This window comes from Vulpes lagopus, chromosome 2 (assembly GCF_018345385.1).
Source record: "Vulpes lagopus strain Blue_001 chromosome 2, ASM1834538v1, whole genome shotgun sequence".
Lineage (NCBI taxonomy): Eukaryota > Metazoa > Chordata > Mammalia > Carnivora > Canidae > Vulpes > Vulpes lagopus.
The window spans coordinates 947141-964731 of record NC_054825.1 but is presented as its reverse complement, the minus strand read 5'-3'; the positions used below and the strand labels follow the sequence as shown (position 1 = coordinate 964731).

At 60.4% G+C, this 17591-nt stretch overlaps 1 protein-coding gene across 5 annotated transcripts in view; it reads left to right on the top strand.

Annotated features, from left to right (window-relative positions):
• The first annotated feature begins 10875 nt into the window (after positions 1-10875).
• Positions 10876-17591, top strand: part of LRRC27 (leucine rich repeat containing 27) — a 36588-nt gene continuing 29872 nt past the window's right edge. The window contains exons 1-3 of one of the 5 annotated variants that reach the window (XM_041743644.1): positions 10876-10956; positions 12267-12418; positions 15184-15314. In XM_041743644.1, the coding sequence (XP_041599578.1) occupies positions 12329-12418; positions 15184-15314 (221 nt within the window). In that variant the 5' untranslated portion in view covers positions 10876-10956; positions 12267-12328. Of the gene's footprint in view, positions 10957-12266; positions 12527-13923; positions 14039-15183; positions 15315-17591 lie in introns of those variants that run through there. The other 4 variants (XM_041743643.1, XM_041743646.1, XM_041743645.1 and 1 more) reach the window with 4 other exon arrangements.

The window sequence follows — 17591 nt, the reverse complement described above, 5'->3', positions numbered from 1 at the left end:
GTCTGCCTTCGGCTCAGGTCCTGATCCCGGGGTCCTGGGGCCAAGCCCTGTGTCGGTCTCCCTGCTCCGTGGGGAGCCTGCTTCTCTGTTTCCCTCTGCCCCCACCCCTGCTTCTTCTCTCTCTCCCTGACATAAGTTAATAAAATCTTTATAAATAAATAAATAAAGAGACTGCAGGCCAGGGTGGGTGAAGCGGCCCCTTGGGTAGGACAGGGGAACACGCTGGACGCAGCTGCCCCCTAGATGGAGCTGGCCCAGGGCCATCTTGGTCATCATCCCCGAGGGCTACATAGAGGGACAGAGTGACCCTGTACCTGCTGCCTATTCCCATGATGATTCTGCATAACAAACCACCCCCAACTTTAACTTTACCGCCAACAATCCGCATCTAACTCGTGCATCTCGGGGCTGGCTGTGGCTTGGCAGGTGTCACCAGGCCTGGCTGTGGACCACGGACTCGGGCCAGGTGTGTCCTGCGGCCTCTATTCTTCTGGGACCAGCAGGCCACTCATGCCTCTCCCACATGGACACAAGGGAGCAAGAGGTCAAAGTCCGCGAGGGCCTTCGGGACTCGGCCCGCACCCCACCTGCTCACATAGTGGGGGACGTCGGGAAGACCTGTGTTGCAGGGCGAGGAACAGCATACGCACGGTGCCAGGGTGAGGGGCTGCTGGCCACCTCGACACGAGGGAATGGGGAGGACCGGGCAGGGTGGACGGCTGACGGCACTGCAGTGACAGCCCTGGTGCGCAGACGTCTCCGCGGCCACACGCTGTCAGAGCTGGGGTCACAGCCACCGAGGGTTGGCTGGGAGGGCCCGAGACAGAGCCAGCACACGACACGATGCAGCTGCACACGGCGCGGGGGCGCCCCGTGGTCGGGCTGCGGGAGAGCCATGCGCCGTGCTCCGTGGCACCTGCTGCTGCCCTTCGCGCGTCCTCATCCTCCGTGACTGGATACAGTCCTTGTCCTTTCCTTTTCCACGTTTTAAAAATGGCCTGTGTTGTCGGGACCTCAGCACTTTGGTGACTGACGATCGGGAGACGAAGCCCAGCTCCCTCGCCGAGAGCTGCGCGGCCCCGGCACGTCCCTAACTGCCCTGACCTGGAGTTCCTCATCTGTAACCCCCAGGGTGTCACCAGGGGAGCACCCCCAGGTGGCAGAAATGGCTTTGGGACCGTCTTGTTAGGAGGCAAGGGGCACTCTATTCACCCGTCTTTTTCTATTTCTGCTTTAAAAAAAAAACCCTTTAAACAATTAGATCTGAGTTAGATCGCCCTGAATTACGTCTGTCTAGTTACTGTGACCGACCCGGCGCCCGCTAACAAGGGGAGAGCCCGAGGTGGCGTCCTCCACGGGGCCACACTCAACCTCCACCTGGCGGCTGGGGTCCGGCCGCCGCTCACACCGATCTTCACGCGGGCCGTGTCCCAGACCCGTGGAGGTGAGGCGGCGAGCGCGGCCCCCGTCCCCCGCAGGCACAGCCCGTGTAACTCCCAGGAATTCCTGCCAACAGGCCCCACGCGATGTCACTCGGGCTTGTCGGGGGGGGGGGGGAGGACTCACCCCGTCCCGCCACTCCGTCCTGCACTGCCCACCCACAGGCAGACCCAGGCCTAAACTCACACGTCCATGTCTCGTTTCTCGGGTGCACGTGGGATTCAGAGATCTCTGCATTTGGCCATGTCACCTTTTCCTGCGGGAACGTCACTCTGGGGCAGGTGGATGAGCAGCCATCACCGCCGGCCCACGTTTCCCCCCAAGCCGGGAGCTGGTGGCGTCGCCCAGTGGGGCTGCAGGGGCCCACACAGATGCTGGGACACAAGCCATCCCCCACCCCCACTGTCCTCTCAGGGTATCCAGGACCACCTGCAGCAAAACCTCAGGACGTGCCCCAGTGACTACTTCTCGAGGATGAGGACTACTCGGGGAGGACTACACAGGGAGGACGACAAGGGGAGGCTCACGTGGGGAGGGCCACGCGGGGAAGACCACACGGGGAGAATCCTTCCCCCTCCCTCAACTGCTGATGCTGTTCTGTACAAAACGGCCCCGAACTCTTCAGGCTCAAGGGCCACTTTTCCGCACTGTCCTCGATCCTCTCTTCAAATCAGGTGATGCAACAGAGGCCATTTCCACTCTTCGTGCTCGGGGCCCTGCCCCTGGGCTCCCAGGGAAGCCGTCCTTGACACTTGCCAAGGTCACAGGGCCTCGCCAAGCCTCAGAGCCCGGCCGTTCCTGGCCCAGCACCGCGTACATCAGCTGCGTTAAAAACACGCCCCCAAAGGAGCATTCCGGACCCACAGGGAAGCGGGAAACCCGCCCGGGGTTCCCATACGATAAAGTCCTACAGCCCCGCATGCACTAGAGGCAGAGGACAAAGTCTGTCACTTCCTGGAACGACCTTCGTCGCGATGCTCTGTGACTCCGCGTACAAACAGCACAACCCTGCCCCAGACGGCCCCTCCCGAGCACGCTCTCCTCGTGAAGACGCGTAGCAACTTGGGCTCCGATGAAACTCCTTTCTCTTTGGGGTTTTGAGAAGTCGTGTGTCTGCGTGGACGCGGGCTCGTTAGCGCCCTGGCCCCGCATGTGGTGCTGAAGCTACGGAGCCGACGGCAGCTTTGCAGCGGACACCAGGCTTCCCCAGGCGCCGGGAAGGCGCCGTCCGGGGGGTCGGGGAGAAGCCACCTGCCCCGCTTGGGGCGCCCAGCGCTAGCTGGCACGGGGGCCGCGGCTCACCCAAACCGGATGCCTGCCATCGTCACCTGCCGGGAGAGGCCGCACTGTCGTCTCCGAGGCCGGGGTTGCGGGCCAGCCTCCGCAGGGCGGGAAGGCGCCAGGCCCTGCAGCCGAGCCCGGTCAGACCTGGCCCCGGCCCCGCGCACCTGCCGGCGACACAGGCAAGGGTCATGGTGACATGGCCCAGCCTCCTGCGAGCTGGAGCAGAGCGGCTCCGCGCCTGCGGACGTCAGACCCGGGCCGGGGGCCAGCGGCGGCCCCGTTACTGGTGGACGCCCCTCAGCGCGGGCGCTTGCTGCTTCCAGGCCCCAGAGAGGCCCCTGTGGAGAAACGGCTTCTGTCTCAGAGTCTCGCCGTGGGCGCGGGTCCCACCTTATTACGCTCCCCTTAGATGCGCCCAGAAGGGGGGAGGTGGCCCAGAGTGGGTGTGAACCGGGTCCTCCACTCCCAGGGGACGGTGTCCAGTCTCGTGTGGCCTTCATCCTCTTCAAAGATCCATCCCAGATCCTGTCACCCTCAGGGCACTGGGGTCAGGGCGACACTGGGAATTTCGAGGAGCCGCCACTATGCCCGTGACACCCCCGTCTCCTGCATCCCCCAGCCCGGACCATGGGCCAACCCATCCCTCACTTTCCCCCTTCTTAGCATCTCATTCCCGCTCCCGCCGCGTCATCTGGTGTCACTCGTATGAGGAAAGTCTCCTACCGCGTGAGATCTCCTGCGACTCATCCCTGCTGTTGCAAGACGCGGCTGTTCATTTCATGGCTGTCCCTTGTCCTGGGCTTGGGGTCCTTTCCAGGCTTCGCTGAAATGGGGGCCGGGGAACTGCCTTGAGGAACTCTGCCCGTGTGACCCCGCGTGCCTCCATTTGTTTCCCTGAAGCCTCCGGGCAGGCGGTGGGGTCACTGCAGGTGGACTCACCTGGGGCGCAGACGCTTGCGGAGGTGCTCCCAGTGGACACACGCCCGACAGCACTAGGACTGGGACTCACCAATGCACGTGCTCCAGACGTCTCCTCTGCCAACTGGATGCTGCCTCCTTTAGGATAAAATGGTTTCCCTGCTCGGTGGCTGCAGGGAGCATTTTTTACATCTTTGTCACCCGTTTGTTTTTCCTTACTCTGCATTGCTGCTTCCTATCTTTTACCTATTAATCTAAATAAACCTATTGTTTATATTTTTTAAATGGAATTATAGGAGTTCTTTATGTATTCTGCATACTAATCTACTGGAAATAAGAATTGCCAATATCTTCTCTTTTTTTTTGTTTGTTTTTTGTTTTTCTTTCTTCTCTCTCTTTTGGCTCAGCTTTTAACTTTCCTTACGGCGTCTTTTCGATAAGCAAGAGCACTTGTAACGTAGTGCATTTATCATCATCTGCTTGGGGGGTTAGTGCTTCTATATTTCATTTCAGAGATCCTTTTTAGCCTAAGAACAAAATAAAATTCACCAGTATTTTCCTCTAAGAATGCCCGTAGAATAAACTCTCACATCAACACATAACAGAAAACTGTGCAGCTCGTGGGGTGCAGCTCTGTGCGGCCTGTGTCCTTCCCTACATTTTGTCCTTCCTGAAATAAGTCACGACCCCTTCAGTTGCTCAGTTTTCCCTGAACCTCTTGGCAACTCTCCCCACCCTCGCAGCAGCCTCCAGGTGCCACTGCGGCCACGCGGGCGCCACGGGCATCTCTCGGCCCCGCTGGAAATGACCGACGTCCTTCTCCAGTCCTTGTCCCGCCGGCCCGGGGGCCCTTCGCCGTCACCTCGGACACTCCCCCTGCCCCCCGGATCATCTTGGTGGCTCCCCCTGGAGCCTTGCTGGACAGCTGGATGGCGCGCGGGGTCTCGGGTCCACGTGGGTTGGCATCTATCCGTCCATCTGCTTCCCTCTCTCGAGTCGTGTAGACTCTGCTCCTTGAAGGCTCTCGAGCATCACACGCTGTCCCCAGGGGAGCGCTCTGCGCAACAAACGCATCCCTCAGCTCCGGAAAGATCGCCCCATAGATGGTCACTCCCCTTCTGATTGCCGAGAGGGCAAGGCCACCCTGAGATACCCAGTGGGCCAGCATCACCACGGTCCCCACAGGAGGAGCAGGGCCAGGGTGCTGGGAGGAGCAGGGCCAGGGCCCCACTGCTGGGGGGCCACGAGCCGAGGGGTGCAGGACACAAGGAGACGACCCTCCCCCAGAGCTGGAATGGGGATGAGCCCTTCTCACCGGGGGAGGTGTCGTCAGGGCTGCGAGGGAGTAAGGGTGCTGGGCAGCCTCGGGGGCCTCGCGCCCTGCCAGGCAGCCCCGGGAACCACAGGACAGGGTGAGGACAGATGTCCCAGGCAGACGCCCCCAGGGACACCGGGTGCCAGCCGGAGCCTCTGTCTCCACGGCAGCTCTGAGGGGCCGTGTCGTCTGTCCCCTGCCGCTGCGGCACCGGCTCTGCCTACCGGACCCCGGGTGGGACAGTGCGCTGTGCCCCGGAGGCAGAACCACGTGCCAGCGGGAAAGACGCAGACACACCTCCACTCGCTCATTCCCGCCAATGTGACAGGCTCCCACGTGCCGCTCCTGGCCTGGCCTCGGTGCTGGCACCCCAGGGGCCCCCGGACAACAGGGCAGCAAGGTCCCACAGGGCCCACGTTTTCGTTGCACTGAGGGCTCGTGGGAGGGAGGGACATCACTGGGGACAAGAGAGTGACTCAAAGGCTATCATCTCTGGAGGGAGCAGCTTCATCCCCAGAGAGGAACAGGGGAGAAGGGAGGGCTGGGACCTGGAAAGATAGGGGGACAGGGACCTGGGTAGATGGGGGACAGGGACCTGAGAAGATGGGGGGCAGGGACCTGGGAAGATGGGGGGCAGGGACCTGGGAAGGTGGGGGGCAGGGACCTGGGAAGAGAGGGGCAGGGACCTGAGAAGATGGGGGGCAGGGACCTGGGAAGATGGGGGACAGGTACCTGGGAAGATGGGGAGGCAGGGAGGCAGGGACCTGGGTAAATGGGGGGCAGGGACCTGGGAAGATGGGGAGGCAGGGACCTGGGAAGATAAGGGGGCAGAGACCTGAGAAGATAGGGGTGCAGGGACCTGGGTAGATGGGGGCAGGGACTTGGGTAGATGGGGGGCAGGGACGCTCTGGCAGGGCTGGAGGTAGGGGTTGCTGCTTTATTGGAATTCGAACCCTTATCTCCAACGATGCAGAAAGTCCTGCTGGTCTCATGAGAGTTTTGGGTGACTGGGATCTTTGAGGGCCTTGCAGATGCGTGAACCTTAAGGGTGGGTCGATGCAGAGCCCAAGAGGCCATGCAGAGCCAGCCCTCTCTCCCTGCCGTGTTCCCCCCCGATGGTCCCCGAGAGCTTGAACTCATGGGGTGGGGGTGGGGGTTCCTGGCACCCACAGGCCATCTGTGAAGCTAAACAGCTTGTACCCACGTCTCAAGGGCGAGCTCACCTCCCAGGCTCACCAGGGGCTCTCACCCAGGAGTCACCCCATGTCCCTCCCGAGGTGCCGGAGAACCAGCATTTCCACGGTGGTCCTCCCGCCTTCCTGAGGCAATCCCTCTGCCCGCGCTGCGAGCGCTCTCAGAAGGCCGGCAGCACCCAGGAAAACCAAGGTCACCTTTCTTTGCGGCCTTACTTCTTTCTGAGGAAGAAGGATGTATGTCAAGTGTTGCATTCTAGAGCAATGGCACAGCAGGCAGAGCAGACACGGGGCCCGCTGCTCAGGACCACATCAAACATCTTCCAAAAAATAATTTCCAGCCATTGTGAAATCTGTGAAGCTTACCTAGATACGCTTATTCTTATTTTGAACTTTCTATAGAGTACATTTCAAGTTCTCCACAAAATTTCTTTTGCTTTTCTTTTGATGAGGAAGTATATCAGTTTTGGAGAAATCTATCAAACATAATTTACAGCAGTTTCGTACCAAGGAATTAAACAGGAAATGATAAAATAGAGCCAAACTCTGTACTGCCCTTTGTGTGAAAAACATTTACTGCCTCTGGGCAAGAAGCCGCTGTCGGTTCACACTCCCAGGCCCTTCCACGGTTCCCTCCACCCACGGCTGCAACAGGCCAGTGTAAAAAGAAAATGTTAACAACTCCAACAGTTCCACAGGCCGGAAGTGGAAGGGAGACGCGAAACAGGGTGCAGGACGGAGACTTCAGGCCTGCGGGGCTCCAGGTCCAGAAACGGGCAGGTGGCCGGGAATGCTGTCCCTGAGGAGTGAAGTGTCTAAAGCTGCCCAAAGGAAGTGGGGAACAAAGCCACGAGCACCAGCTGGAATCGCAGCCGGGGCAAGGCTCCTGCTCCTGAGTACGACAGGAAATTGAGAAGGACAATCACCGTCTGCAGCGGTTTCCTGAGGCTCCCCAGGAGCAGGGACCTGGGCACTGCTGGCTCTGTGACTGCGACTTTACTTCTCAAGGGTGGCTGCTCAGGAGCCCCGAGCACCCGGTCTAACACACATCGCCGCGGCAGGACCCCAGGAGGCTGAGCGGAGGGCCTGCTAGCCCAGACACACGGGGCGGGGCAGGGAGCAGAGGGAGAATACGGGACAAACCCCCCACTTACGATGAGCCTGCAAACCTCAATTCCAAAGCATGTTGCTCTGAGAAGAAAGATAACAAGATCCTCAATCAGTGGATGAATTCATCCCAGATGAAAGGAAAACAATACAGCAGCCTGAAAATTAAAATAACAGAGCAAACCTTAAAATAACTATGCTTAGGGTTCTCATGTTGGACAAGGAGAAAATAGCCACAAAAACTTAGAAGGGATTATAAAACAAAAATGGGAAAAAGGAAAGAGAACTAGGACAACTAGTTAGAAATGAGAAATGAAAATTAGAAACGAGAAATGAAATCACTTAAAAAAAAAAAACCAACTCAGGAGATGACACCAGTCTAAGTGGACACCAGTGCAGCCAGATTGCCCAGTGGAGAGCACAGGGGACAACCAGGAAGGGCAGTTAACGCCGAGACACGGAGAGAACAGCCAGGGTGGCCTCGCTCTGTTCCCTCACGGAGACCCAGAATACGAGAACGGAGGTCGGGGTGCAGAGCGCACTGCACGTGAGGACCGAAGGGCTGCAACGCCCAGGGTTGAAGCGGATCCCCGGCAGGAAGTGCACATGCAGCGGAAATGAGACGCTACCCGCACGTGGCGTCTGAGCAGTGAAATCTGAGGACGTCAAGGACACAGAAAGCAAAGTCAGATCTCCCTCACAGAAATGGCAGTTGGACGGGCAGCAAACTTCCCACCAGCGCCGGCAGCTCCCGGAGTCGTGCCAGCACCGAATTCTCTCCCGGTTAAGCATCATCCAGGAGTGAGCTCAAAATGAAGACCTTGCAGAAGAGTCACCCCTTGTGTCTCTTGGTTTCTCCTCTTTCCAACAGGCAGGTGTGTGGCCGCCACACTACGCCTGTCCCGCCGCCGTGGGCCACCTGGAAGCTGCTCTGGAGCCCCGCCGCCCCCGCTGTGTGCCCTCCAGGAAGCGGTCGGCCGTCCTCCTCTACCCCACACCTCACGGGAGCCGCTCGCTGGCCAGCTCTCACCTGTAACCACACGGACAAGTGCTCAGGGCAGGAGAGGTCCCAGCACCCCTGCTCCGCGGAGCGGCCCTTACAAGGGCGGCCAGGGGTTGAGCTGGCCAGAGACCACCCAGAGCCTTAGGCTCGGTCCCTGAGCCCCCCGTGCCCACTTTACGCTCCCACGGCCTTGTGACCGACCTCCCCCTGCGCCAACACGCTCCTCAGCTCCAAGTAATTTGCTGGTAACCAGTCCAACCAATTTTTGTTGTGTTTTTCAGATCCAGAATTCCAGTTTGACTCCTCGCTATGATTTCCGGTATCAGCACTGCCTTGAGCACGTGAAGCCTGATTATTTTAAATAAATTTCTGTTGTTTATTTTTTTTTTTTTAAAGATTTTATTTATTTATCCATTAGAGACCCAGAGAGGAAGAGGCACAGGCAGAGGGAGAAGCAGGCTCCATGCAGGGAGCCGGACGTGGGACTCGATCCTGGGACCCCGGGGTCACGCTCTGGGCCAAAGGCAGCCGCTCAACTGCTGAGCCCCCCCAGGCGCCCCAAACCTGATTATGTTAAAGTGTGCGCTCGCTGCCGTCAAATCTGGACCGCCCACGGGTCAGTTTCTGTTCTCATTTTTCCTGGGACTCGATCATGTGTTCACGTTGCCTTGTGTGTGACGCACACAGCACATTTTAAACCACGCAGGAAAAAAAAAAAAAAAAAAAAAACCACGCAGAGAACTTGAGATCTAAGATGGTAACACCCCCCCCCCCCCCCAGAGGATTGGCATCTGCTTCCAGCAGGGAGCTGGGCGCAGCCCCCCAGGTCACCTTGCAGTCAGGGGCTGTTGGGATCCAAAGCGGAACTTCGGGCGGCACAAGGTTTGCTGCTTTTCCAGTTTGCTCTTCCCAGAGTCCAGCCTTTGGGAGCCCACCCCAAGTCTGGGTGCTTACCAGACCCTCCCCTCTGCGTGGTCGCAAAATAACTACTTCTTTAGTCTTTGGTCTGTCGGGAGCTTTGCGCCGCAGCTGAGCTTTCCGCTGCCTCCTCCAAATAGATGCTCATCGGGGAAAAGTTCACCTTCAGAGAATGCTTCACTCCCTCGTGCGTGGAAGGGGTGGTCACGGTGACCTAATGTGCCACCTCCATCGCAGAACCCGAGTGATCTTTCACAAGGTGGACCTTATCTGAGGATGTGTGTAAAGGAGTGGGTACCCCTGGCAGCCCGCCCAGTGACTTCTCAGGCCAGCCTGCCTCCAGGTATGGTGCCCACTCATGATGCCCACTGGACTGGACTGCTGCCTGCCTGCACCCCAACGCCCTTCCCTACAGGGCTTCCTAACTGGGCCACAGAGGCACGTTGGGTGAGATGTGGTGTGTGGGGAGGTGGGGGGGCAAGTGAAGTAGCTGCCACCGTTTTCACACCTGGAAGGTAAGGGGGTGGAGACCCTGGCATGGCTGCAGCTCACTCACGGGTGAGGGGGCAGGTGCGCAGCTGCTCCACGTTTGTCCCTCCCTCCGGGCCTGTTAGCCTCTCCAGCCCCGGGCAGGGCAGCCTGGGGCCAGCCTGTTGCAGGAGCCCCCCCACCATAGTCCCTCCTTGCGGGCTCCCGCTTGCCTCCAGGTCCCCCTTGCCCTGCAGCTCCCCAAGCCTACGCCCTGCACACCCGCAGCTGCAGCAGCCCCCATCCCGCAGCAGCTCCCAGGGCCCCAGCAGCCCCCATCCCCGCAGCAGCTCCCGGGGCCCCAGCAGCCCCCATCCCGCAGCAGCTCCCAGGGCCCCAGCAGCCCCCATCCCGCAGCAGCTCCCAGGGCCCCAGCAGCCCCCATCCCCGCAGCAGCTCCCCGGGCCCCAGCAGCCCCCATCCCGCAGCAGCTCCCCGGGCCCCAGCAGCCCCCATCCCCGCAGCAGCTCCCGGGGCCCCAGCAGCCCCCATCCCCGCGCAGCAGCTCCCAGGGCCCAGCAGCCCCCATCCCGCAGCAGCTCCCGGGCCCCAGCAGCCCCCATCCCCGCAGCAGCTCCCGGGCCCCAGCAGCCCCCATCCCCGCAGCAGCTCCCGGGGCCCCAGCAGCCCCCATCCCGCAGCAGCTTCCCGGGGCCCCAGCAGCCCCCATCCCCGCAGCAGCTCCCAGGGCCCAGCAGCCCCCATCCCGCAGCATCTCCGGGGCCCCCCCAGCCATCCCGCAGCAGCTCCCAGGGCCCCAGCAGCCCCCATCCCCGCAGCAGCTCCCCGGGCCCCAGCAGCCCCCATCCCCGCAGCAGCTCCCCGAGGGCCGCTCCCCTCCTTCCCGGCGGTCCCGGCCCGCGGCTGCCCTCTGTGCTCCGGGGACTGGCAGCCTGTGGCCGAGGAGCCCAGGGGCCACCCGGCGGGCTCCGGGACGACGCTGCCCGGGGCGGTGTCCGTGGGACCAGCGATCGGGTCCCTCCGAGCTGCGCGCCTTCCCCGCACGCTCCTCTCTCGGGACCGAGACACACGTGTCCCCGCGGGCGGCACCGACTGGCCCGGGCCGGGCTGGGACTCCGCGCGCACGCGCTCCTCACTCTCCGCCCGCTTGGCGCGGCTTGGCGCCTCCGGGGCCCCGTAGGCGCGTCTCCATGGCGACCGCGTGGGCCTGGCAGCCGCCATTGTTGGGCTGCACCCCTCTGCGTCCGAGGTGCACCGGCGTGCTCTGCTCGCGGAATGGGGCGCCGCGGGTGAGCGGGGTGCGGGGCCGGGAGGGCGGGGGCGCAGGAGTGAGCAGGGGTGCGGGGCCGGGAGGGCGGGGGCGCAGGAGTGAGCGGGGTGCGGGGCCGGGAGGGCGGGGGCGCAGGAGTGAGCAGGGGTGCGGGGCTGGGAGGGCGGGGGCGCAGGAGTGAGCAGGGGTGCGGGGCCGGGAGGGCGGGGGCGCAGGAGTGAGCAGGGGTGCGGGGCTGGGAGGGCGGGGGCGCAGGAGTGAGCAGGGGTGCGGGACCGCGAGGGCGGGGGCGCAGGAGTGAGCAGGGGTGCGGGGCTGGGAGGGCGGGGGCGCAGGAGTGAGCAGGGGTGCGGGACCGCGAGGGTGGGGGGCGCAGGTGTGGGTGGGGGTGGGGGGCCTGGAGGGCGCGGCCCCCCGTAGGGCGGGCAGCAGAAGGAAGGCCGTGGGGGGACGCAAGGTGCAGCCTCCACCCGGGAGGGGCCAGCTCCGCTAGCTTAGGTCCTGTTGTTCCACTCTGGGTTCTGAGATTTGTCCCCCTGAGGGGAGGGGTGTGGGAGGTTGCCACCCCTCCTGCCCTTCACAGGGTTCACAGGAAGGGACCCAGAGAGAGGGGCCCGCGGGTGTCCGGGGTCGCACCTGTGGGTGGTCCTCAGCCCCAGAAGGGGAAGGAAGTGGGTTGTGCTGGGGCCGCGGTGAGGTCAGGAGCACCCCAGCTGCATGGCTCTTGCTGGATCCACGTTTGGAAGTTGCACAGGCCCAGGCCCCCGGAAGCGCTCTGGGCTAGCAGCGGGTCTTGAACTGCTCTCACGGTGTTAAGTGAAAGCCAAGATTCCTCTTTGGCAGATGCTTCCCAGCGCCCAGCTCGCTGCTCCCCTGCCCCAGTGCCGCGCTCTGAGCCACTTGGCAGAGCCGGCGGGGTTCGGGGCCAACACCTAGTGCGGAGAGCTGCAACCGCCGCGGGAATCAACCGCGCGAACTCAGCCCGTCCGCTCACCGGTCACGGAAGGGATATGTTGGTTCACAGCCTTTGACACGGTCCGTTTTGATCCCTAAGGTAGCCTTGCTTATTCTGCACCCTTGTGTTTCCCAGGAGTTAAATCTTGGACTCCGTGGTACAGGGTGAGGAGCATAACATTCAGTCAGAACCTTCTTGGCTTCCAGCGTGCTTCCTTCCTTCCAACTTAGATATTTGTCAAATTTATGATACCGTTTATTAAAAATGATGGTTTTGTAAGCAGGTAACACGGTTGCACACCCGCCACGGAGCTGCTGGTGTCGCCTGGGAGGATGTGTGCGGCATCTGGCTGTGTCTCCCCTCCCTGTCTCCAGGTGACTCCAGACCAAGGAGGACAGCACAGGCCCCCGGAGCATTGCTTCGTCCTGGCTGACACATGGGAGGAAGCCGGGCTCCCCCGGAGGCGGCGGATCCAGACAGCGGCGCCGGCCAAGTTCGGAGTGCGCCCGCGTCCCCCTCCAAAGAGGTTCACGAGGGTGTTAAGGGGGACATCTTTTCTTCCTCGTCGATTTTAGACTTGAGTCAGAGTGGTCTTCACCATTTAGGAGAGATCTTTAAAATTCCCAACCTTAAAGTAAGTGGGGCATTTCTTAGGGCATTTGTGCCTCTGCCGAGCGGACCTAGGAGACAGGTTCTAGAATGAGATAGAAGAGGGTTGAGTCGGGGTCTCCAGTGCCGCTCACCACAAAATGAGAAATCCCGCTATGGGGCCCAGCCAGTGGAAATACTTATGGAGTCAGACCACGATGTCTCTCCTCTATTCTCGGGAAAGTCTTGAGCACCAAAAAGCCCGTGGTAGAAACCACTGCCGAAAGCAGCGTCATCTCCTATTTAAAACATCCCCTCTAAAAGCCCCCACGCAGCATTGAAACAGGTAAAAACTGTGTCTCACCCCAGCCTTGCTCATGTCACACGCTGCCTTTCCCGTGTGCCCAGTGCCTTGCCGCACCCTTGCCATCCTGCAAGTACCATCTCATCCCCCGGGATTTCTTTCTTTTTTTTTTTTTTTAAGATTTTATTTATTCATGAGAGACAGAGAAAGAGAGGCAGAGACCCAGGCAGAGGGAGAAGCAGGCTCCGTGCAGGGAGCCGGGTGTGAGACTCGATCCCAGGACCCCAGGGTCACGCTCTGGGCTGAAGGCAGTGCTAAACTGCACAGCCACCCACGGATCCCCATCCCCTGGGATTTCTAGAATGAGGTCTGCCCCATGTTGACGTGAGCGGGGAAGAGTGCTCACCAGCAGGGCTCCTGCTGCCTATTCCCTTGAACCTCATTGTCTTCACCTGGAACATGAGACCGAGACTACTTTTATGGGCTGTTCCAAGAATTAACCCGCGTGACGCACAGTGTCCGCTGTGCACAGCCCCGTACACCGGGCCACACTGCGCCGTTACGGTGCTGGCGGACATCTGGGCGCTGGCACAAAGCTGCAGCCACAGATGTTAAGCGGCGCTGCACTCGCTAGAGCCCGCTGCGCTGGTCACACGTTTGCAGTCAGGGCGGCGCTGCTCCCGCTCCTTCCCTGAGCGCCGACGTCTCCGAGTGAACCCCTGGGTCGTCAGGGCTGCCCCGGCCCAGGGCAAACGCTCCCAGCTGTGATCCAGAACTCCCACGTGTCATGGGATTTCTGGGGCCTCTGGGCATCAAGGAAGGAGGAGGAAATTCCAAGTGTTCTTCAGGCTTAATAAGCAGCGTACCTGTTCGCGCCTCTCAGGACAGAGTGACAGCCAGTGTTCTTACCACGGTGGCCGGTCCCGGCGCCAGGTGGCCGCTCAGCGCTGTGCCTTCCAGGGGTGACGGGCATGTGCAGGCGGGCAGCAGTCTCCGGAGCCCCCAGCCGCACTTCCAGAGACGTGCTGTCGTGGGGCACAGGAACGCTGTTGTCCCGCCAGACCCAAGAGGAGGGGCCGCCTCGCTGTGTCCTGGAAGAGCCCTTGCAGAGAGCAGTGCCGTGTCCCCTGCCTTTCTAGATTCCATCTTCTGGCGTCGAGGAGGATCTGGGGTTTCAGAGCTGAGCGCTACCACGGCTTGGCCCGAGGGGGAGCAGGCCCGGGAAGCCTGGAGCCAGAGCGGGCTCACCCCGAGGTGCGCATGCACTGTGCCCACGTAACCACCAGACCGTGTCCCCGAGACTGCCCCCTGCCCGCGGGGTGACCGGCCACTTCATTTTCCATGTGCTTGTAAAGCCCCCGCTGCAACCCGTGAAGGGACTCAGAGGCTGGCATCGGAGGCAGAGCTGGGAGTGGGGGCGGCCGGGTCCCCAGTCGGCTGGCTGCTGCTGCCTGGCGCTGCTCACTTAGTGCACCGGGCGGGTGGGCCCCATGGCCCAGGTGACAGGTGTGGACATTGGCGCGCACAGAGGTTTGGGCACCAGCTCAAAGTCACACAGCCAATGAGGTTCCCAAATCTAGTAGGTTTGAGCCCAGAAAGTCGGGCTCCCCGGCCAGTGCTCTTAACATCTGTGCTGCCTCAGTAGTGGTGGTGTTGGATCCGTGCTCACGCGACCTACAAGTCAAGCAAATACAACATGTAACAGCAGCATTAAGAGAGATTTTAAAAATTACCCATCACTGGGGCACCCGTGTGACTTAGTCGGGTGAGCGTCCACCTCGTGATCTCAGTTGCGGGCTTAGGCCCCAGCTTGGACTCTGCCTGGGCATGGAGCCTACTTGAAAGAAATGACCCACGATGGTGCCGCACTGTGACTGTGGACTTACACGCACCTTTTACGCCGCTAGGGTGGCCCTCCCCTCCCCCTGCGTCTTGGCGCGTGGAGCAGCAGGGGTGGGGCCGAGGCTGAAGCGTAGTGCGTGTGTCTCAGTTTCCCTCTTTGCTTGGGATGAGTCCCTGGGACCAGACTTGGCTCGTGCCGCCTGTCCCCTGGCCAGTTACCTCGGACTGCTGGGCCGGCACTAGGGAAGGGGCGGGAACGGCGGGGCCCGGGAAGGGGGACAGGGATTTCACACGTGGGGAGTCGGTTTGGTGTTAAAGCGTGTTTGTAGAGAAAGCTGGTGGCTGAGCCGTCAGCCGGGGGTCACTCTCCAGCCCCGGAGCTTTCCTTTCTGCCCCTCGTCTGCGGCTTCAGCTATCCAAGGCCAAGATGTCGCGGGTTCTCTTCTCACTTGCTATGCATGAGGGCAAAAGCCTGTGGTTCTGGAAGCGCTTTAGGACGTATCGTGTTTTAAAGTGTAGTTAGTTGACGGGACGTTCTCTTTCCTTTTCCCTGGAAGCAATTGCATCTTCAAAGAAATGCCCTCTGCGAGATTCCTAAAGATTTCTTCCAGCTACTGCCAAAGCTCACCTGGCTGGACCTCCGCCATAATAGGATTAAAGCGCTTCCTTCTGGGATTGGGTCTCACAAGTAAGTTGCGTGTTTATATTCTCAGATTTTAAGAAGCCATCCTGTTTTAAGATGTCCGAGTGCCTGTTCCTTTGCTGCTTAGCTCCAAGCCCTGATTGAGTTTCGGTGTCAGCTTAGAGAAGCGTTTGATGCTATTTTTAGACCAGCTGATCGATGCAGTGAATGAATGTACCAAATGCACGTAACTGTAGTCATAACGTAGGATCTTTAACAGCACAAAGGATGCTGGTAGCCGCCGTGCCTTTGCTGGGCCAACCGTGAGGTTTATGCACATCTGGTTCCAGCTCCGACTGTTACCCTGCAAAGCTGCCAGAAGGGTCGGGAAACCCCAGAGTAAGCAATGCGAGCTATCCTGCCGCGTTCCTGCTGCTCTGATCCAGGGATTTCCCAGCACCCCCGCTTCTGGAACGAATGCCTTGCCTCTCTCCCTCCTCCTCACGGGCCCGGTCAGCAGCCCACCGTCAGCCGGCCTCCTCGCTCCCTGGGGACCTGTGCACACTCACTGTGAGCTCGGCCTCCTGTCCTGACCTCAGCACCTCCAGCTCCCACACCCTCCCTGTGAAAACCTGGTAGACACTGTGGGGTCGCCTTTAGTGTCGGTGCCTCCTGGGCGGAGGAGAGCATACACATAGGCCCGGGTGTGCGTGCGCCTGGCGGATGCGGGACCGCAAGGAGGCCAGCGTGCCAGGACGCAGGAGGGAGAGGTGGGCAGGCAATGCTGGCTTTCGTTTTGAAACAACTTGGGAGTCACGGAGGGTTTGAATGGAGAGGGGTGGAATTCGACTTGGCTTCGAGGTCACTATGAGGAGGGGCGAGGGCGGTGGCAGGAGGCCAGGGCCACGACCCTGCGAGAGGCTGCGGCCTGAGCAAGGCTGACAGAGCAGAGCTGCGGGTGGGCCTGAGAGCCAGCGGGTTCAGGCCGGATCCAGGGCGTGGGAAGCAGACAGGTGTCCAAGGGCGACCCCCGGTTCTCACGTGAGTAATGGTGTCTGCGGAGAGCCACAGCGGCCGCTGTGAAGAGCAGAGTGGGGGTCTGCGTAAGGCCCTTCACTTGTCTCAACTGCAGCTCGCTGTTTTTCAAAGCAATTTTTAAGAAGTGAGTATTTTGTCACATGTAGCAGTAAGAGGAGATCTCTGTGAATCATTGTGCCTCTCAGGCTGCGCAAGGAAGCGGCTAACTTCTGATGATGACCTGGGGTGTCCAGCAGGGGGGAGTCAGAGCCAGGAGATGCCTTCCCGGAGCTCCGGGGGTCTGTAGAGCAGATCGCCTGCTGTGAGTTGTGCCACCGGACGCACAGAACCGTGTCCTCGGCACCAACCAGGGCTGCGTGACAGGTGGCCGAGCCTTCCCTGGGCCTGCGTCCACCGTGCCCCCTGCAGCTTGACGGCCTCGTGAGTGTTCTGAGCTTGTGGTTCAGGCCCGGCTGGGAAGTCTTTGTTCTCCCCAAGGCCCCCATCCTTTGTGTTGAGGATAATTTAGTGCTTTCTGTCTATAAATTGTGGCGCTCGCACAGCCGAGAGGGGGGTTGCTACTCAAAGGGTAAATAAATAGAACCCGTTCCCCGAACTCTGCTCTTTCCTATAAAGGAAGTCCACAGTCCTCCAGTTTTGGAATCCTTTGATTTTGCCAGTCAAAGCCAGCTGCTTAATACTGTTTAAGATATAATTTTGCATGTGATTTATAGCTCATTATATCATTAAAATTAGATCAACTTGCCGAAGAGCTGAAACATATTAATCAGAAATGTTAAGTAATTATGGGCTTATTAAAAGCTTTAAACTTTCCAAAAAGCCTAATTAAAGCAATGCAGTATTAATGGTCTCCCCCTCTCGCTGTCTCGGATGTGTGAGCCTGCTAGCAGGGACCGAGAAAATGTGTCCGCGCCTCCCTCCTCGGGCAGCAGCCCCAACGCAGCGGCTGGATCTGTACGTTCAGTGGGAAGTTGTGACGTTACGGGGGGGCGGCTGATGGTGTTAAGGGGTCAACATTCATAAACGTGTTATTCAGTGTGCACGAGAGTATTCAAGCATACCATTGCTCGGGTCCACTTTCTGGTGCGTGGTTGCTTCCCGTGGGCTCCGCCCCCCACCGCGCCCCCCAGGCCAGCAGGGGTCACGCTGACTGGCCCGACCTGACCTGCCGTTGGGGAGTCCAGGGCACCTGCCCACCTGCCTCCCGGGCGCAGAGTGTGTGCATCTTCCAGAGAGCGGCCACCGGCCCGCCCTGGCCTGTTGTATCACCCAACGAAAAGGGGCTAAACCAAAAACCAGTAGTTG